Raw genomic sequence first — 26842 nt, forward strand, 5'->3', positions numbered from 1 at the left:
CCAAAATAGCGTGTCATGAAGCGAATAATATTCAGGAATGATTACGAATTGAAGTGGATGCTGGCGATAGTTAGGCCTTTCGATGGAAAAATACTCCTGAAGAGATTCAACTCTGGTCACATTGATCAAGTGAAATTGCCCAAACGGATTGTATTTGAAAACGTTGAATAAAGTCTTGCCATCTTCAGCATTCAAGGGAAATGCACAAAAAACGTTAACAATACCAAATTTCCAACTCCAACGGAATAAAACCTCGACGATAAACATAGAAGTGAGGTTGCCAGCGATAAACACGCCAATTTTCACATTGACGTCGTTCTTCCGAATAGCTTTAATCTGAGTCAACAATTCGTCGCCTTCGTATAGCAGTGAATCTTTGACGACAGCAACTAGAAATACATTTTTGTTGGCTTGTGCATCTATTGCCACCCGTTTCGAAATGTTACCGCCGCCAGACGAATGGCCGGTAAATGTTTGGATTGTCTGAGATGTGAGACTGTTCGCATTGGTGTCGCAACTTAACGGTGACATTGGAAACCATATATTCAGATCGGTAGTAGAGTCCATCAAGTAAATGTGATGATCGAAACGGAAAAATGTGTTAAGTCGACTGATCAAATGTACACTCTCAGGACACTGACAGCAAACCATCGCTGCCAAAAGTCTTACAAATACAGTCAAGATTATCATGGACATCATTCCGATAGATGAACTCGTAAAAACTGTAAACTATTAAAGGCTCCACTTTAAATTATCCACTGAACGAATATTAATTGTGCACAACCGACGCGTTGCCAAGATGCCCTTTGACTTGTAAATCGATGGTAATGCATAATTAAATCCTTAATTTAAATATTCACTCAACAAACACGAAATTATAGTGCGCTTCAAGCGATGTGTCGCAATATAGGTTCCATTCAAATCATGCGCACCAAATGGGGAAAAGGTGTCCAAAAATCGTGTGGTCACGAGAAAGGAGTCATCAAAATTGATTGAGGTTAGCTCGCTTAGTATGATGAGAAGTACGGGTTTTCAGGGGGGAAATGTATTAAGGCATGTGTGCCAACTTCTAAAAATAAAAAATAAAAACCTACTGCAGACCGGTGGCAACTCGCTTGACGAACGAATAATACGAGAACAAGGTCCTCATCCTATCTATGTGCTCACTCTGTCTTACAAACAACTATTTCACAATGCACACTAAAACAAACATATTTTCGATAATTTCTGTGTGCCAGATATTATGACTGTATTCCTTATAGTAGGTGAGAGATTTATAATAGTTATTTATGTAACAAGAATCGTATGGAGGTATATTGTCGCATTAGATGACATATTGCCAATCCGAGGCGAAACCGAGGTTGGCAAGACATCGTGTGCGATAATATATCAACATGCCATTCGTGTTGCATACAACGTTTTATGCAATGAAGAAAATCGAACAAATGCAAACGATAATCTTAGTGTGACTTCAGTAACACGTGGCTTTTATCGCAATAAAGCGATAAAACCCCTTGCAAATCCTTTATCGCACTAGTGCGATAAAATACCTTCATATGACATTGCACACAGGCGGCGTAAGTTACAAATATCATCACTGAATTGCATAAAATTACTAGTGTAGTACCCGGTAGCTCGTGATTATTTTAATGACAAAATATTTAAATATTTTTTATCTACATTTCACCTATGTAGAAGCGAAAAAGTGCTACTATTTAGCCGTCGGTAGATAAAATAGCGTATTTACCTCTGTCTAAATGTTTATTTAGACACTTATAATTATACAATTCATTATACAAATATGTGGATAGAGGTGAATATGAATAATCTACTAATAGATTGTAACTGATCCCAAAGAACCGTTATATTGTAATATAATATATATTATAATACTGCACCACATCTTTTGAGTGGTTCAGATCTCTTGACTCGCTGATTTTCTCAGTAGATTTTTCTAATTTTAACAAAAATATCCTAAAATGGTTTGCTCAATGCTCTTTACATTGTTGTTTCATAAATTGTTTCCCTTTGATTTTATTCAAAACAAATTTTCAGAATAAAAAAGGAAACTTGTTCCTACATTAAACAAGTGAATTTCTTGCTTTAAAGCTTCCTTAAAAATTAAACTCGTAGAAACTTTATTTGATCTATCGTCGACACCAAACGAAGATTTTACGCAAAAAATTCTTTTCGGAATAATAATCCTTGATTATCATTTCAGTATTTTCCATTAAAGAAGTTAATCCAAGGTTCCAGTTACTGAAATTCAGTCCTCGAATAGAAAAGTTTTTTGAAATCCGTTGAAAATTACTTTCAGATCGGGAGGTCCATTGTAGCGCATCGTTGAACTTAGACTCACGAATTTTATTCCTAGTCGAATAAATCTCTTTTTGGGCAATCTGTTGAGTATTACTCAAATTATCGTGTTATCAAGCGGCGAGACAGTTTTTTTTGTGAATTAACTGCAGAAATTTAATTCACCGTCGATTTAAAAAAAAGTTGTTGGAAATTCGCTGAGAATTACCCAAGTTATTACCCGTGTTATCAAGGAATGAACAAAGTGTGATAATAAATATTATGCACGTATGACAAAGCGGTCGAGGCTTGCCGAGACGGCTTGTCATACGTGCATATTCTTTTTTATCGCATAAGCGAAAACGAGACGACAAGATATGCGAATGACACTTTGACAATTTACAGTAGTATAATTTATTTATTTATTTATTTTCGTTTAAAGACCAAATAACAGGCCAGAGCCCAATAACAATTCAGTCTATTACAAAAAATAAACAATAGAAAAAATCTACAATCATTGATTAGAAAAAAAGAAAAAAAAATTAAAAGTTAAAAGAAAAAAACACAATCCGTACATAAAAAAATTATTGAAATAATGAGACTACGAAACAAAATGACCTTTCACTGATCTATTAAATGCCATCGATGAGCTGTTGAAAATGTCAAGGTCACTGAAGAACGTGTCATGGTTTCGTTGAATCCTATATAGCGGTGAATTTGATTGATAATTGGTGACCATCCTCGGAAGATAAAACACATCTGATTGTCTCGTTGTCCTAACTGGTTGCCGAAAAGAAAGACGCTGAGAAAGCACTGAGTCCACATGATTATGTATTAGCTTGTATAGCATAACTTCATCACCATTCAGTCGACGTGTCTCCAACGATTGAAGTTTCAGATGTTTCAAACGCTCATTATAAGGAGGTCTCGGGTTTCCAATACCAAATTTGAAATAAAACATACGAGTAAATTTCTTTTGGACTCTCTCAACCTGTTGCACCGCATCATGATAAAACGGACTCCAGACCGACGAACAATATTCAAGCCGGCTTCTGATGAGAGATGAGTATAAAAGACGTAGACTGGATTGGTTAGTAAAGTATTTTCCACAGCGGAATATAAAGCCAAGTGTCTTATAGGACTTACGAACCATGTGATCAATGTGATCAGTAAACGACAATTTGTCATTCATAATAACTCCAAGGTCTTTCTTTAATGATAATCTTTCCAGCACTACTCCATCAATAGTGTAAGGAAACGATATTTTGTTTAGACTGTGAGTAGTTGACATAACTGCACACTTTCCAACATTGAGAACCATATTATTTTCCTTACACCATTTAACCACCGTCCCAATGTCATCTTGAAGCAATTGACAATCGTAAGACGTACTTATCGCTCTAAACAACTTCAGGTCATCTGCAAAACCTGAGCAGGATGGCAGCGAAGATAACAAGTCGTTTATAAACATAATGAACAGCAATGGACCCAAAATAGATCCTTGAGGTACTCCTGACGTGGGCACCAACGCATCAGATTTGAAGCCAATAATAACGACGATTTGAATTCTGTTGCGTAGATATGACGAAAACCACTGAATTAAGTCTGCAGAAAGTCCGAACTGAGTCAATTTTTTTAGGAGAATGCTGTGATCAACCTTATCGAACGCTTTAGCGAAATCTGTATACACTGTATCAACTTGTCCACCATTAACAATGGTATCAGCAACTGACGAGACATATTCCATATGGTTTGTCTGTGTGGACCTCTTCTTGTAGAATCCATGTTGAGAATGGTGGATGTCAGTCTTAATTGCTTCGAACAGTTTATTAAACACCAGCCTTTCGAACACCTTTGACACTGCACATAAAATACTCACCGGTCTATAATTCGAGACACAGTCCTTATCGCCATCCTTAAAAATTGGAGATACAAAGCTCACCTTCCAACTTGAGGGAAACTTTCTTTCAGCCATCGACTTGTTAAAAAGAATAGAAAGAGGTAACTTGAGTGAAATCGATAGCTGAATGAAATGTTTGTTTATATATCCTAGGTGAATAATTTTTTCGGGGAATCACACCGCGTATGCGATAAACATTTTCATGTATTTAATGTTTTTGGTCATACATTCATGCATTTTAATCATGAACATTTTGGGACAAACATCTTAGAGTGTTTACCATCCGTAAGACCCATGACTTTCAGTCAAGGGAATAAATATATAACTGAAGCATAGATATCCTGTCCTTAAACCGGTAAGGACAGTCAAAATGATTGTATGCCACATACAACATAACAATATATGTAGTATGCTATATGGATGGACGGTCGTACAAAACATAACTAAATAATTAATGGCAATTTCCTAAAAGAGGAAAACATTGATATTCACGCCCGAAAATTCAGCCAACACACTATACTGAAATGTTGGCTCGTCAAATTGACGACATTAAATCGTAGTTACATTTTGAGGAATAAAACCCCCAGAAATGCAAAAGAATTCCCCTAATTATTTGTCATTATCTTTAATTATGGCGAAATGTATTTTGACACAAATGGGTAGGAACCCTGCCGCGCATAGTAATTTATATCAAAATGCACAACACAACATACAAACGGTGTAAAGAAGACACTTTTCTCGTTTTAACATATGGTCAACGAATCAGACCCTTAAATTTACTGAATTTTGTATACAAATAGAATTTGATATTCGAAAATTTATTACTCCCGAAATGAGATGTGAATCATTTTGGAAAATGTACATAAATAACGGCTGTGTGTACGCTTAACGTATGTATACGGATACTTGTATGGCAGAGATAATGCTATTTTAGATGATTTTAATAAGGATTAGAAGCGTAACGGGTGAGAGGACGGCAAGAACATTTGCGATGAAAGGGTGTGCTCACGACAAGACTTTTAGCTCAAGCTGCTTTATTAAATGGGTTACAGATAATGATCTCAAATCTGGATTTGGAAATAATGGAAACAAGTTGATTAGTCGCGTCTAGCAAGACTCGTACGTATGATACATCTTTCCACATATACCTGTAGTACGTGACATGGCACTAGTTCCACATTAGACACTGTCTAACAGACAATGAAATTTAAATTTATTTCAAAAGATTGAACTGTATAACTGATTTAGAGTCTTAAATTGAGTAAAAGGCAACTGATAAGCATCAAGCGTGACCATGTACGTAGAAATCATGAGATCTGTTACTTCTTTTGTTTAAATTATTGATGCAAAATTGTGTACTTCATTAGTTTTAGCATGCGTATTGCTATAACAACACTAGCGAGAGTTAATCGTTTCTATTTACGGTCGTCGTCTATAACAGATGACTAGCCGTTTTTAATAGTACTTTATTTCATATGTAGTAGGATCCTCGAGCGACAGCGAGGATCCCGCTCCTTATGAAATACAATGCTTTATTGCATGAGAGAAAACGAGACAAAAACATGAGCGTGAATGACAGCTAACGATTAATTTATGATTTAGAACTCTAGGTAAGTAATTTTTCTGTCACAACTTCACTCGAATGCAATAAAAGCGTTTATCGCATACGCGGTGTGATTCCCCGAAAAAATTATTCACCTAGGATATATAAACAAACATTATACTTCTGTAAATTGTCAAAGTGTCATTCGCATATCTTGTTGTCTCGTTTTCGCTTATGCGATAAAAAAGAATATGCACGTATGACAAGCCGTCTCGGCAAGCCTCGACCGCTTTGTCATACGTGCATAATATTTAATAACTATTTAGCGGAGGGTTTAACCGTTTCATACAAATAGAACGCGCATACACTAATATTTCTCTATAGAAGAAATGTAGAAACGCAAGAAACGATTCTCGAAAAATGCACAACCAGAATGACTTGACGATTCGCTTGGATCAGTATTTGTGTCGCCACAAACACTTTTCCATTAGAATACTAATGGTATAGCTTTGATCGTTTCAGACTCGAAACATCACAGATACCACAGAATTCTTTTGGGAATTAACAGTTCGAGACTGAATCTTTTTTGGAATTAAAATTTAATTTCTTTAACCTGTTTCAGACCACATGCATATTAACAGTTGTACTACCTGATCTATTACTTCATTTAATTGAAGATTTTCATAGATTGATTTCAGAAATCTTTTACTTCATTTGTTTTGAACACGCATTTTGCTAGATAAGACCACATTAGTCAGAGCATTTCGTTTGTTATTGCTGTCGTTGTCGAAAACAGATCACAGCCGTCTGTAACAGGTTAAGAATTACGTTAATTTACCTGACGACATTTGAGCCCGGGGCCTCCAGCACACCAGTCGACAATATTTCACTGAAACCCTTAATGAATTAAAAGTGACAAATAATTGTATATATAATGAGAAAATCACGAGCTCTGGTTCGCAAGCTTGTCAATGTTTCTGATTAAAACGATGAATCAAAAACTTAGATCGTCTGTATATGAGGGAAAAATCCGTGATCCCTTCAATGTTTAAGGTCAGGATTTTGGTGTCGTTGATACAAATTGTGGAACCGGTGACAGTAAAATGTGAAGCGTTTACAGACGTGAAGGACAAAGTCATATAAAACACAATTATCATTTTAATCCATACACTGACAAAGAAGTTTCGAAAAACTCACCTGTCGCAGGTAATCTACATTATCTGCTTCAGCTGTATATTTTGTATGTGGCGTTACAGCTGTGGCAGCTATTGTAGATTACCTGGAGACAAAGTTACCTGCAACAGCTGAATTTTTCAAAACTTTTTTGTCAGTGTAGAAGAGTTGAATTTCCCTAATCCATAGGAGGGAATTACGTTGTAACACCAGGAAAAATTGCATACTGAAAGTATTCCCTATCTGGAAATCAACTTTAATTCCAGATTATTATCTGTGTATGTGCTGTGATTTCTGCACCTATCAAGCCCATCACTAGGAGTGAGTTGCAGTTCAAACGTTGACATTAACCGCTGCAAAGCCAAAAGACCAGTACTTCGTATGGGTCTCAGAAAAAATCGGTATACTGAACAGAACATTATTTACAGAAATCATCCAATCTTAAGCTCATTTCGAAAAGAAAAAAGACAAACTTCGCAGTATTAAAGAACGAAAGCTTATTATCAATATTGGTAATTAGGTTTTTTTCTTGAAATTATTATTCGCGAAAGCAAATTCTATTCAGATGAAAATGAGCATTGGTTGAAATTAAATCCCTGCTTGGTATCGTTGCCATCCTTCTTCGTATTTATTTGCGTCTATAAATTATATTTTTTTTTCATTTTCATGCAAAGCCAAGCAAAACACATCACCAGCGAAAGAGATATACCTAAAAAAAGACCCATCTAAAAGCTTTTTAATTAAAAAATTTTTCTTATCAAATCTAGTTATTTATATTGAGTGCGCGAGCCTGTTCTACCACAAAAGCGAAAAATAAAAGTACGTAGCTCCTGTATGGCTATTCAAACTAGCTGGCCTGTTATTTTAAGTTTAGTTTATATTTCATGCAGTAGAGGACACAATATACACATACCGACTCTGCGGAATGCGGTTATAAGCTTCAAAAAAAAGAGGAAAAATTTATTTTTTTAAATTTTAATTTTTTTCTTTGTTGTCTTACATCCAATATGATATATAAACTCAAGCTTTTCGGGTTTTCATTTTCGTGATATGGATATTCGGCTTATTATATTTAGAGTTTTAGAGCTGGGGTGGCGGTCGGACAGAGAAAATTAATGTTCGTAGCCATCCAGGCAGAGAATAATAGTTTACAGTTTCCATGTATTTTATTGTTATAGATTAAAGCAAAAAGTTTTTTTTTTTGTTCCTCTCTCGGTTTGTATTGCATTTCATTTACGTAGATTTGCTTCATTTGATTTACGATGCATTGCGAGTGCATTGTGATATTGCCGGAAAGTTACGAACAACTTAATTAATTCAAATTTATCTCCCGACATTACACCGTTTGACCATAGATTTATGCGAACGGGAATGTCAACTTACGGTAGCATTTAGAATTTCATTTGTCACAAGTATAAACCCTTAATTTTAGGGAACAGCAAATATTAATGCAGACAGCTGGATGGTAAGAACGGCTGAAGCCAAATAATTATACTTCGAAACAAATAAATGTCGGGACTGTGTGTACCTTGTATACGACGTACAATCAATGCAAACCACGATGTTCAATGACGAATATGGCTATTGTGGTTAGTGTGGTTACTCAAAGGCACTATAACTATAGTGACTCTACGGGGCATATCACCACAACCTATTTCACATTGATACATGCAGACATCGTACTGCTTCAGTATCTTCCAATATTTCATGATACTACTTTTAAGTCATTGCGTTGATTTTCATGGTAAATCATTGCCTTTACTTATGTATAACAGATGCGGACGAGTGTTTGCAGTTATAAACTAATGAAATTCTTTGCGAAATACATTAGTACCCCTCTAAAGAAGTACTAATTTTCTTTATTTAGTCCCATACGATTTAATATCCGAAAACGAATACGTTAACGAGTGTGACGTGCTTTAGGTCCCTTCCTTAAATGTATTTGACTCTACTGCTCCTACCTGGTCTACTTTACTCTGCCGTGATACAGGACAGACAATCGTTATTATCGGTTATTGGCAGCAGCTAAAAATAATAGCGATGAACTCTGGCTAATGTGGTTTTTAATAGACAAACAAATGAAGTAAAAGATTTCTATTTAATTTGTTGAACATACTTAGATCAAAGGAAGTAATAGATATACCGGTGGTACACTTTCCTCTATGAGATGCCACGAAGCAACAAAAGTTTGTAGATTTGACGAAACCATTTCAAGCAAGAAGTGCATCTTTTTTGCAAATGGATCCATTAAGTATAGATTCTTCTCGTTTGTGATTTGTTCTAACTGTGCCAAATCTAACTTTAACTAAACAGACCTAATTCAAACTTTTCTATTGTTTATCGACAGTAAAATAAAGAAGCGTTTGTAATAGGTGGCTTTTGCATCGCCCTGTGTACCTTCTCCTTCATCGACAGAAGATGCGTTTGTATTAGGCGTCTTTCGAGTCGCTTTCTGTTTCTCAACCAGATATAGCTACTCATAGCAAAGCGAAAGAGGCCTAATTCAATCGCACTTCTAGCATGAGTGGTACTCTTAATAGGGTACTGAATAGGGTGAGTTGCTAATTTAAAGTTTGACAGTATAACAACAGAAAAATTTTAATTAGGCGTCTTTGGCGTCGCTACTGGACTGAAAAATGCCATAGCGTTGCATTCCAAACTCAACCCAAAAGTGGTGAGATTAGGACATTTTTTCGGCTAAAAGTTTTCAGAAAATGGCAACCTAAATTCCCTCTTTTTTGTTGCACTTCCCTTTTTGTTCCTTCTTCCACTAAAATTCAAAAAACATTCTGTGAACGAAGAAGGATGAGCATCATGAGCATGCATATCTCTTCGCCCTTTAATACGGTAACATCGAAATACAAATAAATCCCCAGCCCAGTCCTTTAATTCCATACAAATCATATTAATTGGATAAATTCAATGCACACATTATGTACACGTATACGTACATACTCAGCATTTTGTATACTGTTTAAAAGTTAAATAAATCTATTTTCCACTCCGATCTGATAAAACCTGACGTACAACAGACCTACCAGACTTAAAATTATTTCAAATATTTGTTCCTCCCCGGCAATATTTGCTTACATTTATACCAATTTTGCCAAAGATATAAATTCCTAGAACTTCTCCACACCGTGATATGCTCAACTCATGATGTTTCTCTGTTTATAATATTTCGCTCCATTGTTCTGTTTAATGAATTCACCTGGGAATTTGTATAGAAGCACATAATACTGTATGGTGGTATAACAATCATCTCACTGTTCACTGTACATATATAGGTATATACGCAGGGAGCTATAATTGCAAGGCAAAATTTCCGAAAAACAAAAGGCGAATTGTATACCGAGTATGTGGTTATCAGGGTACATACATACATACAGTGTTATGATTGAACAAAAACGAAAAAAAAAAAAATTCAAAAACAAAACGACAGGCACTGAAAATAATTCTGTATCCCATAAAAGGAATATATCGTTGGGCATATAACAATTATTCGATTTTCCTGGTTATTCAGTTTCACATAAATCACGAAAATTTATGGTCCAAAATTTTAAGTCGGAACTGGAATACAAAACATAGTATATGAACATCGGCAGCATGTTTAACTATGTGTATATGATGGGATTTTCAGCGTATATTTTTGCAAGATATTTTGTTTCTACTCAAATGTCGTGTTATTATGCCGACAATTTGATTCATTTATTGCTATGCCATTGCGGAAATTAAAGGAGAATTCAGAGCAGATCTTTAAGAATCGCGTACATGAAAAAATTATAAATCGAAGAACAAGAAGGGTTAAAAAACATAAGATAAAACAAAGAGTCATCTAGCGGCAAACAGAGGAACCTTCATTCTAACGGCAGCTCAAGCCAACAGATCCAAATATGTGAACAGATTCACATAGTCACGAACGCGAAAAATTAATTTCCAGTGCTGAAATGGCGTGCCATTTTATTGAACAAATATGATTTATTGCTGATTGCGATCGGTTTCATTGCATTTAGTTGGTACCGTAGTATGTGTTCAGCATTTTCTGCACCAATCCCATTGTAAAAAATAGGTCTAAAAACGGGTTAAACTACTCATTCGTACGGCATGAAAATTTCGAAAATCGTCGCTGACTGAAACCACCGTGTCTTGTGTCAAAACGACGATGACAGCAGGTAACACTAAAAAAAAGTAATAAAATTCTCCATACACAAAATGGCTAGAGTTGAATTTTTATGTGTTATCAAGAGTTTTCAAGTGTCGTAGTTATTTGTGTGTTCGTACATTAATCTGTTATCTTCAAAGAAAGGTAGAGATAACGAGTGCAAGTGCGGTAAATCAATAAAACAGTAATCGAAACAACAGCCGATTAGGATTACCAGTGTATTGTTTTCGCTTCGGAAAAGAAAAGTTTCAGTGTTTAGGCGGAACCCCGTCCGACATTAAAAAAAAATTGTGAGTATATATAGTTTTTCCATGTCCGAGTAAAAAATTGGAACAGAAGTAATTCGGATTATCAAATGCAATTCACCGTTTGGTGGTTCATATTTCGCATACATAAACACCTGAATCTGTGCACTGTGTGTATTATGTTGATGGGATGTCGGAAATTGCTGAAATAGTCACAAACAATCCATTCATCAAAATATGGGACAAAAATATCATTGATAAACATTAGTTTCCTCTCTCTGGTTATAAAAGAAGAAAAAAAAAGATCTTTGAATATTACAAATACCTCAGAGGCAGCGTTTACACAACCGAGTCGTTATGTTGCTTTTTTGTTGGTTTTTTTTACAAGTTTTTTTTTCTTCATTCGATCATCCTCTTACTCATATTTTGTTTATTTACGATTTTTTTCTCGTATAGTAGAGTGTGATATTAAATTTGTTGTGTAGAGTCGCACATTTGTTTTATATATCTTAAAAAAACATATTTTACGCAAAATTCTTAATCGCACACAATTCTCGGTTCGTATAAATGTGTCGATGTTGTTGTTGTTTTTTTCACTTCGGTGAAAATGTTAATGAAGATTTTGTTATTCATTCGAATTGAAAGGTCATTTCATTATATTTTTTTCATTTTTATTTATTATTCATCATCTGAATGGTGATAAGTCTGATTTTCTGTTCGTTGTTGTTGTCTTTTTTCAACGCATTTCGCTGTATCGACAATATATTGCATAAATTTCGTTTTGTTTAGAGATATAAAGTAGCAAACGAAATTTCCATATTTCCAATTCCATATGCAATTGCGTTTCACATTTTTTAATTTGTTACAGCCAATCTGTTCGTTCTCCCAAACCCAATTTGTTTTCATTCCGATGTTTAATTCAATTTTCAACAAAAGACGAAATTAAAATCATTCCAAAACTGAGCAGATTTTAATCATCGTTCAACTGAACAAAAAAAAATGTCTGAAATAAGATGTTATTGAGTAAATAATGATGTCATTGCTGAATAGACCGTTTTTGGGATGGTTCTCTCGTCTGTTTATTGTTAAAGCATACTCTATTCAAAATATGTGTCATTCGAATTGATCATTGAAGAAACAGTGTGTAGCTTGGAAGCACCTGTAATTTGCACAGCTTGTGTATCCATAATACATGTATACACACATACAGTAAGTTAGTAAGGCATAGCAAGTGTGCGGGTGTGTGCGCACATTTACAGCGTTTGTTCAGTAGGACAATTTTATTTTTGTTCGGTAGGTGTTTACAATTTTATTGAACGTAGAATCACGGTTTGTTGTTAAATGATTGGTACGCTATTCAGAGGACGGTGAGTGAGGTAGAACGAAATTCATAAAGTGCGGTACTTGAAACTTATTTAAGAAAATTACATCGCAACAAAATGTGCGAATCACTTGAACTTCATCATCACTGAACAGTGAACATATTGCCCTGTTGTTTACTTAACAGTCACACTAATCCGAGTGTTGGCTGACCTTCAACTAATCCAAATTATTTGACTTTTTCGAAAATGTGTATAAAGCATTGCCATATTGTCGATCTTATCCATACTCTGTCTGAACGATCTTGGCCTAAACCTAGAAATAACGCTCAACTTCCGTGGATACTTTTCCACACCAACCATAATTTCTTCTGGCTCTGGTGTTTTCGAATCGTTGGTTCAAATGGATTTTCTATGTTTCTTCGTCGCCCATGCTAAACAGTCTTCATACATTTCGGCCGAGACTCAACGGGATCTACATGGATAAGGGCGAAATTTCAACATTTTCGCAATAGGCCTCAAAAAAAATACTTTGAAACGGTGAAATGTCAAAAATCGAGTATGCAGCTGTTTCCCGACATGTATGGACGCATTCGGACATTTGAACAAATGCTTCGCTCCCGATGCCTTAACTTCCTGACCAGAATAACCTCTTGACAGTAGGATTTTAGACCCTCTCTGTAAAATGAGTTTGCCTAATGGATGCTGTTTTGTTTAATCCATGCGAGCTACGTGCTGTTCCTCCTTCCTTTAGATTTTTGCAGTTATTCCATTCATTCGTCCAGGTATTAAATAATCACAAACTTTAAACCTCAATTACTACTCATAAGTATTTGCTTGCTCGTTTCCCACCACGAACAACTGCACGTAGAATGTGTTTGTGTGATTCTACAGCCACATCAAAGGCTCGTAATTCGAGCATAGCGAAAAAAGTTTGGATTGAATTTGAATTTTGATTTTCGGATTGAAAGATGGTACTTGGTTCAGGACGTAGTACCTCAATGACGAATAGAGCTATAATTGCTTAGGCTCGGCAGAATATTGATGCACAAAACCATCCAAGGATTTCGTTGCTTACCTCAAGCTATACATCGTATCTCTTCTGTCTCCTCTGATTATTCTAAATCTCGCCATTTACTTTGCACTCAAATTTACTCTACTTTCACCACAAACCCATTTCCCATTCTGTCATAAATCTGTACATCCATTCTGCCTACTGCCATGACATTGTTATTATTATCAGGTTGCGCTCAAAGAAATTTACAGAGAATCACAGCTCATATCCGGGGTGATGAAAAATACACCGTAACCGCATAACCCAGATACGAATGTTTTCCACGGAATGGAGTATCATTGAGGTCGTTTTAAGTAAAATAGACTCCACCATACCAACGTTTAGTTGGACTTTCATTCGATATTTCCAGACCTATTCATCGGAATTACGTAGAAAAGTGCGCCGAGGTTGAATTAATACGTCAAGAGTTATAAACTCTGATTCTTTTCTCAAACGTGAAGAATGTCCTTGTTACATATGGCTGTTTATGTATATAATGCCACATCCGTCATCCATCCCCCCATTTTTAAATGTACATATCGTAAAGTTGAGCTGACGTAAATATGATGTTTCTGAGTAATTTGTATTTAAAACGACCTTTATATGATGGAAAGGTATTTATAGCTGACAATTTTGTTGAGTTTACATGCTAAACAACATGATGCATTCGAAACGAAAACGTGCGTTGAATAAATGGATTGTTTGTTTCTTCAGTGAATAGAATCGTTTTTCTTGCATGTGAAGCGAAACAGTGCATTTGGGTAGTGTAAGCCATATGAATGAACTCATCATTCTCTAAGTAACATTCATAACCAATATCTATCGATGGAATTATTTTACAGTCGAACTGAACATTGTAGGTTTGTTGAGCATTAGTTTTGACTAGCGTTGAAGCTCAGTATTGGCAACCTCTGTTAGCCTGATTTTTCTACGACCTACTTTCACAACTTTTTCGTCAATCAAAACGACTAAGCTTTATTAGTTAATGGGAGTATTAGGTATCATCTGTCAATTTCACTAAAGAATTCCGTCTTCGTGTCAAAATTTTCCGATTTTTTTGTGAAACTTTTTAGAAAAGCTCGTAATACAACCCAATTATGATAGAGCATCCAGACAAGTTATTTTTAATCTACGCAAAGTAAGCAAAATGGTTCTACTGTCTGCTTCCAAAACGAACCGATTTTTTCGGTATCGGGTAATCTGGCACACGAAGCAAAAGTATAACATTCTTAAAGTCCATTTTTCACAATTTCGCACACGTAAATTTATTGCTATAAATGTTTGTTAGCTCTGCCATCTACTTAATTATCCCTTTTACGAAATTTTAGTGAAGCAAAATTATGTGCGAGTTCACCTTTTACGCAGTTGAAAATTCCATTATTTTTGCACCGTGTGCCAAATTACCCCACGCCATTTTTTCAGAAGTTAGTCTAAACTGAGGGATTCTTTTGAAAAACAGCCTACCGAAATCGGACGCATTTTCCAGTGGACTTTTTTATATGTGCCTAGAAAGGACTTCGACCCTAGAACCCAAAACCACTTTCAAAAAAATTCCTTCGAAGCTTTTTTGACTGGTGAAAGGTGATCAAAGACCAAAAACTTGCACTTTTCTTACCAAAATTTCTCCGGGTACACGAGCCGTACAGGGTCGTGTGGGGTGTCATTAGAAAGGTAATCACATGTACTATTGAGACCCTATTTGGCTCAAAAGCAAATAAAACACCTTTCAAATGAAATATTGGTAAGAAAAGTGCAACTGCAAAAGTGAAAACTTCAACTGCACATATTTCAGTGTGGATTAATTTTAAAACCAATGAGTGTCTATTCGGCTCAATAGTACATGTGATTACCTTTCTAATGACATCCCACACGACCCTGTACGGCTCGTGTACCCGGAGAAATTTTGGTAAGAAAAGTGCAAGTTTTCGGTTTTTGATAACCTTTCACCAGTCACAAAAGCTTCGAAGGAATTTTTTTGAAAGTGGTTTTGGCTTCTAGGGTCGAATAACTTTCTAGGCACATATAAGAAGTTCCATTAGAAAACAATCCCGATTTTGGTAGGGTGTTTTTCAAAAGAATCCCTCGACGTCGAAATATGTACAGCCGCTCATAAAGTACGAACTGGTTAATCCATATCTTCGATATTACAATATTTTAAGACATTCTATTGACCAAAAATGTGGCCAAATATATATAGCTACCAGGCAGCTAAAACAATTGTCGATCCAAGTTTTTACAGGTTGGGATGAGGGCTTAGACTGATCACCTTTTCTTGGTATATGTAAATTTCTTTAATAAAAAAACTGAATAAATTATTTGAATAAAAAAACTAATGTCTTCCTATCGCGGCTACAAATGACCACAGTTTAGTTTTGAGCAGCTGCCAAAGCGCTGTGCGGGTATATTATGACAAAATAAATTTTATAAAACGCATTTCATAGACATACCATAGAACTAGGGTCAATTATTGGCGAATTAATTCAACAAAATTCACTAATTCCCGTCACGTTTTATCTGTTTCTCTAAAGTAACAATAGGTCGAAGTGCTTGCGTTGCTTTCATGGCCTTTTTAGTTGTTTTTTTTTATGTTTTTGGGCTAAATTCGGTGGATATTTCACGAATTTTAGGGAAGCCGGGCCTAGTATAGTGAATTAAGTCATTGAAATTTGCTTATAATAACGTAAAGGTTGAAACATCCCACAGCCGTACCTAATTCCGACAGTTCAAAAGTTTATGATATGCCTGATCGCACCTCTTGCGAACTATTACCGATTAGATTAGATCAGATTTGAGAGAGAGTGAGAGAGAGAGAGAGAGAGTAGCAATGGACATGATAATCATTTGCAAAGAACTAAAATCTTCCTAGGTACAATCGTGAGCAACTAAAATTCATAAATCAAACTTTCCATCGCTTTTTCGATACAATTTTTGTCGTGGTTTCAAACACATAAATGTCTCTTACATACAAAACTTACTGGACACATAGCTGGAAAGTGTTCACAATTTTCCCGTAGATGTATGTCTCCGTCCATTGCTTTTTATGCTACGAAATTTTTTCTCTCTAAATTTATGATCAAATCTCAATCGAAATAAGATAGCAATGCGGTTATACATAGGTACGGTATATATATATCGCATTTCTGTTGACTTTTCAGTTTGGTTTTCTCTTTTTTTCTTTTTTTCTTTCAACGACTGAACGACCAACCATGGTAATTGTTTTTGTAGTAGAAATTTTCGAAATGGAAGTGGAATGGGAATGAATGTTTATTGACTGAGATATATTACATTCTGTGCAAATAGATAATTACAAGGTGATTCGTTTGTTTGATGAAATGGACCAAAGGAAATGTCCAACGAATTAACCAGCAATGACCATTGTCTATCCAATTTTTATGTAATATTGAAATTAGTAGATTCGGAACTCTTTCGTTAGCTACTCGCCGGAAGGTGGGTCAATTTATCTGTACGCCCGTCTCGGAGTAGCTTAAAAGACTTACATTTTTGAGAACAAAAGAAGTTCAAGTCAAATCTGAGCAGAGTCCCCTACAAGACAATTGAATTACTTTTGCGAGATCGGAATATGACCTGTTCTTGTACTTGTTCTCGGGACTTGGGTCTTGCAGTACGACGTGGACTGTGCAGATGGACCGAGTTTCGCACACTCGTATGAAATTTAGTGTATAGTACGACTTGACGGCAGCGCTCTACAAAAACGTACTGAAAGACTTACATAATTGAACACATAAATCCTCGGGAATTGTGAGTAGTCGGAAACTGGGAGTCCACGGAAATTGTGAGTTCTGGGAAATTGTGTCGGAAATTGAGAGTCCTCGGGTATTGAGGGTCCTTGGAAATTAAGAGTCCTTGAAGTGAAGTTCTTTGATAAATGCAAAATTGAGGAAATATTATACCCAACGGTTCAACGATTTAAAAAGAAAAATCGTGCACAAATCTAACAAACTTATGGTGAGAAAAATGTACATCAAAAAATTTCTGTGGTCACCCTGTGCCTTCCAACTAGATTACTTTTTTGTACACCATTACATCGTACGGTAGTAGTAAACAAACATCTTAATAAACACGATTGATCTCTTTAGTCTGAATTCGTTCGTACAACTCGTTTAACTCGATAGATTTCAATTGAAAGTGATCTTCAAGTTTAACAAAAAAAAATGTTCAACAATTTGTTCCATTCGGCAACAAGTGTTTAGTTATACACTCCTGTGTTGTTGTTGTTTTTTCTGTGAAGCGTTCACCAATGAACTAATGTGTTTATTCGCCAATATTCACCTCTGGCACAGATTTGAATGAATTTTCTTTTCATTTTTGCATTCAATATTGCTAAGCCTCTATCTCCGTGACGATCTATGCGCAACATCGTAACATATAAATTAAGCGAGAAGACATCATAAGGCATACAATACAATACAATAACAATAAAATGGATTTCGTTCGCCATCAGCAACAACGAACATCAGCAACAAAAGTGCAATAAAATCTTTGGAAAAGAAAGTGAACATGATGATGATGATGTCTCGCATTAAATCTTTTCATTCAATTAATTTGTGTCACACTTCGATGAATTGTGATATTAGTTTTGGTTTTGCATTGCGGCCAGTGGTATTGTTGATTTTAGTGTGCTCTGAGTGACACTTTCGCGATCGCTGAAAGAAACCGAAAGAACAAAAACCAGAGCCGTTCGGTCTTAATCAATCAACCAGTTTGCTAGTTGCTTTTTTTACGTTTCGATTCCACGCGATGCTCTTGTCTGATGAGCGTAGTGGTAATGGTACATTATGGGAACTATAATTCGAATTACCGGCGACGGAGTGTTTATCGAAAGCAGTCCTAAGGACAATTCAATGGAAAACGGTTCTCGTTACTTGTTTAACGAAAAGATGTGTAATCTACCGAATAATGTCGATCGAGTCAATGATGCAGACCAAATTCTGCACCATACAATTACGTATGACTGCAGTGACATTTCTGGGCATCAAATGACACGTACGAAATCGTCTTATTTGAATTCCAGAGGTCAGTGCTATCGTTGCTTTACTTGAGTGAAGGCCGTGAAGGCTTTCAAATGGGGATGGATGTTTAAAGAATTAGAATTTTTGCTTACAATTCCACATTACCAGCACCACTGTAACAACAAATTCTTTTTTTTCTTTGCAGATGTCACAGTAACAAACTCCCTTCCAGTGAATAGAGTACATCACCAAACCCTTCCTTCACGACGCTATTCCACCGGTTCAATCAAAGTTATGAATAGTCACGTTTCGCCATTAAACCTTCAATCGCCCGGTCAAACTGTTGTCGTTAGTCACCATCGCGGTTTTTCGCAACCATCATCGGCGAACGCCGGCGATCCGTGGTTTTTGCAGAGCTCCCACCAGATGGCACCAACGGCACCAGCACGACAACATAAAAGACCAGCACCGCAACCGGGATCTGTTCCGCAGCTGCAGCAGCAACAACAGCAGCAGCAGCAACAACCAGTTCATCATTTACCATCAATCCAACAATCACAATTGCCATCGCATCCAGTAAATACAGTGAGTACAGTGCATCCGATGAAGTCACGAAACGAAACGCGAATGATTTCGATTTTATCTTTTGTGCAGAACATCAATCCATTACATTCATCCACACATGCGCTGAACAGTGCAATGCAAATTTCAGTGAATGCCAGCCATTCACCAAAATCGCCTAATCAACCCATCCACATACTTCCAACAGCAACGACGTCTTCAACAACAACTGATTCCGCAGCCAATCTTATGTCCACCTCATTGAACAGCTCGCAGATCAGGAGCCATATCAACACAAACGGAGGCAGTGGGCCAGTGTGTGGCTCAACGGCAGGCCTAAGTGTTTTATCTGCATCCATTCATCCGACGTCGCAAATGTCAACATCGTTGCATGGTGGTAATTGTGTAGCGTTCGACAGTAACGGATCGTCGTGGAACAGTACAACATCCTTATCACCCACGATACCAGTGCCACACAATCAACGAAAATGTGAAGTGAAATTGAATGCAATGCCGTAAGTGACTCACTTTTATCAATAAATTTAGTGTGTGTGGGGGTAAACAATTGCGATTGTAACAGGCCGTACAAGGTACGCACTAAAATTGTGTTCGTTCAACTATGCGATAATTTGAGTGAATCTTATCCGATTGGCGACAATTTTTTCGCCGAAAGTTTTTTATCTGGTTAACGATGGCGCCCAGTTTTTCCCTGAAATTAAATAGGGCACTCAAGATTCTACGACTGAATTCATCGGTAGGGAAAATCGTTCAAGTGATTCAGAGGAAAATGAGTGCGTTTCTATGAAAACCTTTATTTTCTGTGTGAATTCAAAGGTCATCGTCCAATAAGACACCGAGTAAAGTCAACCAAAAATCCTCCAAGTATTGCGGGTTGTTCTCGAACCTTTTCTCGCAATTCCCTTCTAATTCGTTCCGCTTCCATCTCTGCTAATCGATCATTTTCCCTAATGCAGGCACTGTGAATGCGCATCAAATTTTTACTGATTCGCAGCTCTTGTCATAACAATTCTTACTCAAAGAAAAATCGTTCCCAAGCGGTCGGTGGATTACTGCGAAGCAGTTCGTCACACAGTTCCCTGCTGCTCTCCAACATTTGTCGGGTGATTGTGATCTGGGCAATAAATAGTTGGCCCCAAAGACCTAGTTGTTGGACATGCCTTTGCAAACTGGTTCTTAAATCGGCAAGGCAAACGCCCACCCTTGATTGTACTGATGTAGGACGGCCGAGCGTAGTCTAGAGTTTAAAAAAATTTGATTTATGGTTGCTAAAAGAAATTTATTCCTCTGCTTCCTTGTTGACAAGTATGGATTATTTACGACGCACTCACCTGAGAGAATGCTAATAGCGCTACCACTATACAGACAGCTGCTTTCATTGTGAATGATTTCTACTCAAATGACCATCATCTAGAAAGCTCATCTATTTGTATCAAATACCTGAATGAATCTTACTGCTCCAATAAGAGATAGTTGTTATCGAAATCGTAAACGTTTTGTCGACAGCTCCCAGACATCTTACGGTATGATAAGAATACGTCAAACGATTTGGAAAACACAAGAACCGAAGACAAAAACATTTTTCGAAAACATCTTTCGGTTACATTTTGAAACTGGTTAAATTGGTCGTAATTAATGTCCAGTGCAGATTTAGTGACTGATTTAGTGTGTAAAACAAAGATCCAGAACGAAGTGGAGTGGTTATTTTAGATTATACTTCGGAATGATAAGACTAGTGAAAATCGTAGAAAAAATTGAAGGGATTGAGTCAATGAGACATTTAATCGAACGTGCGTAATGACTGAAAATGAAAGATATCGATGGTATCAGCAAGAAAAGACGTTTATGAAAACTCTGCTATAGCTATAGTTGATCGTGAGTAATGCTCGGAACAGGTCAGGTTGAACTGAAAATATTTGAACCTGTTTTGTCCTGAACTTGATTCAATCAATTTCGACCTGACCTGAATTTACCTAGAGCGAGCAGATCTCACGTGACCTGGCAGGCTTACCTGAAAATATGTATGAAAATATCGCATTACTTGAAACCTCACAGGTTTGAATGAAACCAGGTTCAGATCATGAGTGGATTTCTTAGAATTGGTTGACCTGACCTAAGATTTCAGGTAATACTAACCCCGAGGTTTACTCTTGACTTAGGAAGTGAGGGAAGGGAAAGGATGACCCTTGAATGATAGCTCGTGCCTTTCTAGATAGTAGTCGATTTTCTAACGTTTCTTATTTGAAACAGAAAAGGGGCACAGAACGTGTCCAATCAGCGGATTATTTGACAAGTGAACTTCCTTGTCTTCTGACATTCCAGAGACAATTGATTCCAATGGCACATTGTAACGATCATTATGCTATCAGAACTGTGAATTTTAAACTCTTAATTTCGTACGGTTGTATTCAGTAGACCGTGGATGATCGTTGGGACCGATACGCCTTCCGTTTTTTTCCGTTTTTTTCCGGTAACTATTTTTGTGAAATCGTTTTCCTATATTTTCCCAAACTTTTCCCTATTTTCCCAAGCTTTTCCAAAAATAGAATTTGTAAAAATTAGTGAAAATATCGCAGAGGAAAGGAAAACATGGAATTTGAGAAAATATAGGAAAATCTCTTTCCAGAAATAGGCCTGGCTTATCTCGAAACTCCTAAGTTTGCACTTCTTCCATTGAAACATTGTGTTGTATATGAGATTTGTCGGAGCTCAGTTTGTTTAACATTTTCTAAACAGAACACGTTACACGGTACAGCAATTAAATCTGTTACTTCAATAGTTAATACCATACATATTAGCGTACAACACTGGCGAATGCTTTTCATTTACGTCATAACAGATCCGTTTCTAGCACTAGGATGATAAAATTTGTCTAAGTTACGGCAAATCTAATTAAACATTCAACCGCCACACCATGGCCATATCAAGCCATATGTTTACGATTACGATGCATATGCTTATTAATTCGAGCAGATTCATTTCTTCCCCACCATCAGTTTCAATCACACAAAATGAATCACAAAACTCCGTTATCAACGTCATGTTTAATGTGTATTTCGTGTAACGATAATTCTGATTTTTTTTATTTTTTTTGATTACTTTTGTTCGTTATCAATCGCACTTGTGTGTGATACAGAAATTACAATTTATGAGCGACAATAAACGCGTTCTGTGCCCGTCCACATCAACCCAGTAATAACTTCAAACGCCTACCTCAACCTCAATGTGAATTTGTTTCGTTTCGTTTCATCGGTTTGAGTAAAAACTCGTCGTCATCGTATCACGGAACTAAGAATATTTTGCTTAATCAACACGAGTTTTAAATGAACCAACCAGAAAAAGCTCATTGTTAGTCTTATCAGCGAAGTGACAGTAGTACTATCAACGTGTTAGATTTCCATTAATAGTCTGTTTGTGTGTGCCCTCCGTACCAAAGTACGAACATTTTGCATTTTGGCTACATGTAGTCTCGGGTCCGTAATCTGTACTGGAACAAAATGGACCATTTTGAGTAAATTTTATCGTAAAAATCATTTGAGAAATGGATGGTTGTAATGGTTGTTTTCTCCGTCCACAATATAGCTGGTTTCATGGCAGCATAACGAGGGATGAAGCTGAACATTTGCTGCAACCGCGCGAAGATGGCTTATTTCTAGTGAGAGAATCGACAAATTTTCCTGGCGATTACACGTTATGCGTGTGCTTTCAAGGCAAAGTCGAACATTATCGAGTGAAATATTTAGATAACAAATTGACAATTGACGACGAGGAATACTTTGAGAATTTAGGACAATTAGTAGCGGTGAGTAATGGTTTTCCGGTTTGTTTCTTTCAAACATCTGATCGATGGCTGTGATCAGAATAAATTTATTTGAATTTCCTATCCCATTTGATTCACAGCATTACGAAAAGGACGCTGACGGCCTATGTACCCAGTTGATAAAATGCTTGCATAAAAAGGGCAAACAGGAGTACTGCATAAATTCGAAAGATTTCCTCGACAAGGGCTGGGTCATTCCGGAAAATGATTTACAATTGCGCGAGAGCATAGGAAAGGGTGAATTTGGTGACGTTATGTTGGGCATATTGCGCAATGAAAAGGTGGCCGTTAAAATGCTAAAAGACGATGGTGCGGCGCAAAAGTTTCTGGCCGAAGCGTCTGTGATGACAACACTCGAACATGAGAATCTCGTTAGGTTTATTGGACTAGTATTAAATAGCAAACATATTTATTTGGTGACGGAGTACATGAGTAAAGGCTCTCTGGTGGACTATTTGCGGTCGCGCGGTCGACAACACATAACCAAAAAGGATCAGATCAATTTCGCTTTGTAAGTTAACACCTACCGCCGGATCCCATTGGACATTGAATCGTAATTGTCTCTAATCCGTTTGCATTTGCATTACAGTGATACGTGTTCGGGAATGGAATATTTAGAATGTAAAAAGGTCGTACATCGCGACTTAGCGGCACGTAATGTACTTATATCCGAGGACTGTGTGGCCAAGGTATCGGATTTTGGTTTGGCTCGCGAAGAGTGTTACAATTTGGATGTGGGAAAACTGCCAATTAAATGGACGGCACCGGAGGCACTGAAAGGAAGTGTAAGTCTGTCGGCGAAGTGTGACACAATGGAAAGAAATTTATTTACTGAGATTATTGAATGCTTTCAACAGAAATTTTCCAATAAATCGGACATTTGGAGCTTTGGAATTTTGCTGTGGGAAATATACTCGTTTGGCCGAGTACCATACCCGAGGATTGTAAGTAGAAAAAGCGTTTTGTCTAACGATTTTATTTGTAACTGTTGTCATAAGAAAGGAGCGAATCATGTGGTTCATAGACTTGAGTTTCTAGACCAGAATCGACGTCTATCTTTTCCGCCGATAGTGACATGTCATTTAACAGTTTTCAACTCGTCTGAACATATATCTAAATTTTATTTCTTTGACTTTTCTCTCCTGAGAAAGGAATGATACGAGAACACTATCCTAATACCATCAATAAGATTGTCTATCCACCAAACAGTCTGGTCAAGTCAAGTCAAATAATGTGTTAGTGAATAGTCTTCACCTCATGAAACCAACCCATCTCAATCTGTTGTTCAGTGTCGTACTCCTGCAGTTATGTGTGCCTCAAACTTTTGAGGGTAATTCTTTAAGTCACTTATTAAGCCACTAAAACTGGTGCGAAATATCAAATGAAATGGCAAAAGAAAATGTTTACTCAAACTCCCATACCGTCGTGCCTTATACGTCAGATTTTCAACTCGTCTTGCACGAGAAGCCTTTAACAAAAATTATTGTTTTAAATTGAATAAGTTGGCGCCAACACCTTTATTTTGGAATAAATTTATATTTTGTACGATGTGTGACTGTTGATGCTTCCAAACCCCAAAAAGTCCTCTGTATTTGCTCTGAAAGTGCATGTAATTACCTTTCTGATGACACCCCATACGACCATGTACGTTTCATGTATCTCGAGAAATGTCTGTAAGTAAAGTGTAAGTTTTTAGTCGTTTTTGGTTGAAAACTTCAACTGTGCATATCTCAATGTGGATGAATTTTAAACCCAATAAGACCCAATTTGCCCCGGAAGTACATGCAATTACCTTTCTAATGACACCCCACACGACCCTGTACGACTTGTGTACCTGGAGAAATTTTTGTAAGAAAAGTGCATGTTTTCGGCTTTTGATCACCTCACACTAGCCACACAAGCTTCGAAGAATTTTGAAAGTGGTTTTGGCTTCTGGGGTCGAAAAAAATTCCAATAGAAAATGCGTCCGATTTCGGTCTTCTGTTTTTATGCCCTCGGCATAATTCTTCGTTTCCGCACACTTTTGAGTATCCCAAGTGCATACGAACTTTAGTCATCCGTGGGAAAGGAAAAAGTAATCATGCCACAAGTTTAGTTTCTTCCAGCTACACAAGCCGTTCATTGTGGATTTTAAAAAAGGAAACATCGACCCACCCTAATGCCTATTCCAAATTTTACCGAAACGTTCTGTTCTGTCTGTGACAAAAAAAAATGAAACTAAACATTAAACTGACTTGTGTGTAGCCACAGTTAAATGTAAAACTTTCAAGCAACAACCCCCCAAATTAATAGTTCTGAACGTTTACAAAAGCAAAAAAAAAAATTCTAAAAATTTTCCAGCCATTAAATGATGTGGTCAAACATGTTGAGCTCGGTTACAAAATGGAAGCACCCGATGGATGTCCAACCGAAATATACGATATGATGCAGAAAACATGGGATTTGACTGCACAAAGACGTCCAACATTTCAGGAATTAAAAGTGAAATTATTACAATTGAAACTTTCAACAACTTGAAAAAATTAATTTAGGATAAAAGTGAAAAGTGAAGTAGTAGAAGAAGATGAATAAGGATGAATGAACGAAGAGAATCGGGATGGAAAAGATTTAAATAAACAATCAACAGAATCGGTTTATTTTCAGTTCAATGAAATAAAACTTAAAATTCAAAATGGAAAAGAAAGGGAAACACACACACATCCACACAAGTTTTTTTTTAACCTAAAGTAAACGTCGTCGTCTTAATTATTATTTATTTAAAGAAAAAAAAATTATTTTTGTGTTAAATGTTACTAAGTATACAAACAAATTTATATAAAAGATGAGAGAGAGAAAAATATAGAAAAAGAGATAGGGAGTGAGAGAAAAATGTCGGTGATGCTCATTGGACACGATTTTTTTTAATTAAAAATTTAAAAAAAGAACAAGAAAAAAATCGGAAAGTTTTTTTGATTCAAATTGTGAAATAGAGAATGAAACTCTTAAAAATATTTGTTTTATCTTTAACTCTATACTTAACGGTTAAAATATAGTATATCTATCGTGCAAATTGGCAATTCAGTAACCGAGGAGAAACTTTTTTTTTTGTATTTAAGAATCGCTGAATGGAAATATAATTTATTTCATTGATAAATGTCTACGATCTAAGACATATTGAGTGTGTAATAGACCGGGAGATATATATCGAGGGCAACATTACTGAACGGCATAACTACCATATCTCTCAAACTTTTTAACTTTCATTTAACTTTTTTTTTGTCTCACTGAAAGCTAGAATTATTGCTAATTTTTTGAGTCCCTAACAGATCAAGTCCAGGGTTATTCAAAATGTCAAAAATTATCCACATAGAACTTAACCTGAAAATATGTGCAGTGAAAATGATCAGGCACTTTGTTCACGCATAAACAAGCCATACCAGTCATACAAGAAAAAATGAGAGCTACAGCTCTCGACTCATAATCGAGAGGTCCCGTGTTCAATTCCGCTACAGGGCAAGATGATTTTCCCTTCATTTGTTTCAATATAACTCTCACTCATTTGTTATTCTAATGATCTGTTGCCAATTCACAACGTTAAAAATATCGTTACATCGGAAATCCATTAAATTTACCATTTTTGTTGATCCGGACAAAACACAAAATTAAACGGCAGCTCAATAATTTCAATTTTTTTCCTTCACATAGTTAAGGTTAGGGTCCTCTATGGCTGTCAGTGTTCGGATTTACAGTTACTTAGGACTTGATCTATAAGCTCAATTCGACTAACAGTACATAAGATGTGG

General features: G+C 36.4%; 2 protein-coding genes across 3 annotated transcripts; one reads left to right on the forward strand and one right to left on the reverse strand.

Moving 5' to 3' along the window:
- The first annotated feature begins 11101 nt into the window (after positions 1–11101).
- Positions 11102–25995, forward strand: LOC119077859 (tyrosine-protein kinase CSK). Of its 2 annotated transcripts, none has more exons than XM_037185189.1 (8): positions 11102–11363; positions 18867–19246; positions 19316–19737; positions 22823–23042; positions 23141–23571; positions 23650–23845; positions 23918–24004; positions 25401–25995. In XM_037185189.1, the coding sequence occupies exons 2-8, from the start codon at positions 18956–18958 to the stop codon at positions 25575–25577; spliced, it is 1824 nt and encodes a 607-aa protein (XP_037041084.1). In that variant the 5' UTR covers positions 11102–11363; positions 18867–18955; the 3' UTR covers positions 25578–25995. The 2 variants fall into 2 exon arrangements, with proteins under 2 accessions (XP_037041084.1, XP_037041083.1); XM_037185188.1 differs by lacking the exon at positions 11102–11363 and adding an exon at positions 18376–18725.
- Positions 20013–20713, reverse strand: LOC119077930. Its single transcript, XM_037185311.1, has 3 exons — positions 20572–20713; positions 20257–20477; positions 20013–20199 (listed from the first exon to the last, which is right to left on the reverse strand). The coding sequence occupies exons 1-3, from the start codon at positions 20617–20619 to the stop codon at positions 20058–20060; spliced, it is 411 nt and encodes a 136-aa protein (XP_037041206.1). The 5' UTR covers positions 20620–20713; the 3' UTR covers positions 20013–20057.
- Positions 25996–26842: the final 847 nt, after the last annotated feature.

This window comes from Bradysia coprophila, unplaced genomic scaffold (assembly GCF_014529535.1).
Source record: "Bradysia coprophila strain Holo2 unplaced genomic scaffold, BU_Bcop_v1 contig_24, whole genome shotgun sequence".
Taxonomy (NCBI): domain Eukaryota; kingdom Metazoa; phylum Arthropoda; class Insecta; order Diptera; family Sciaridae; genus Bradysia; species Bradysia coprophila.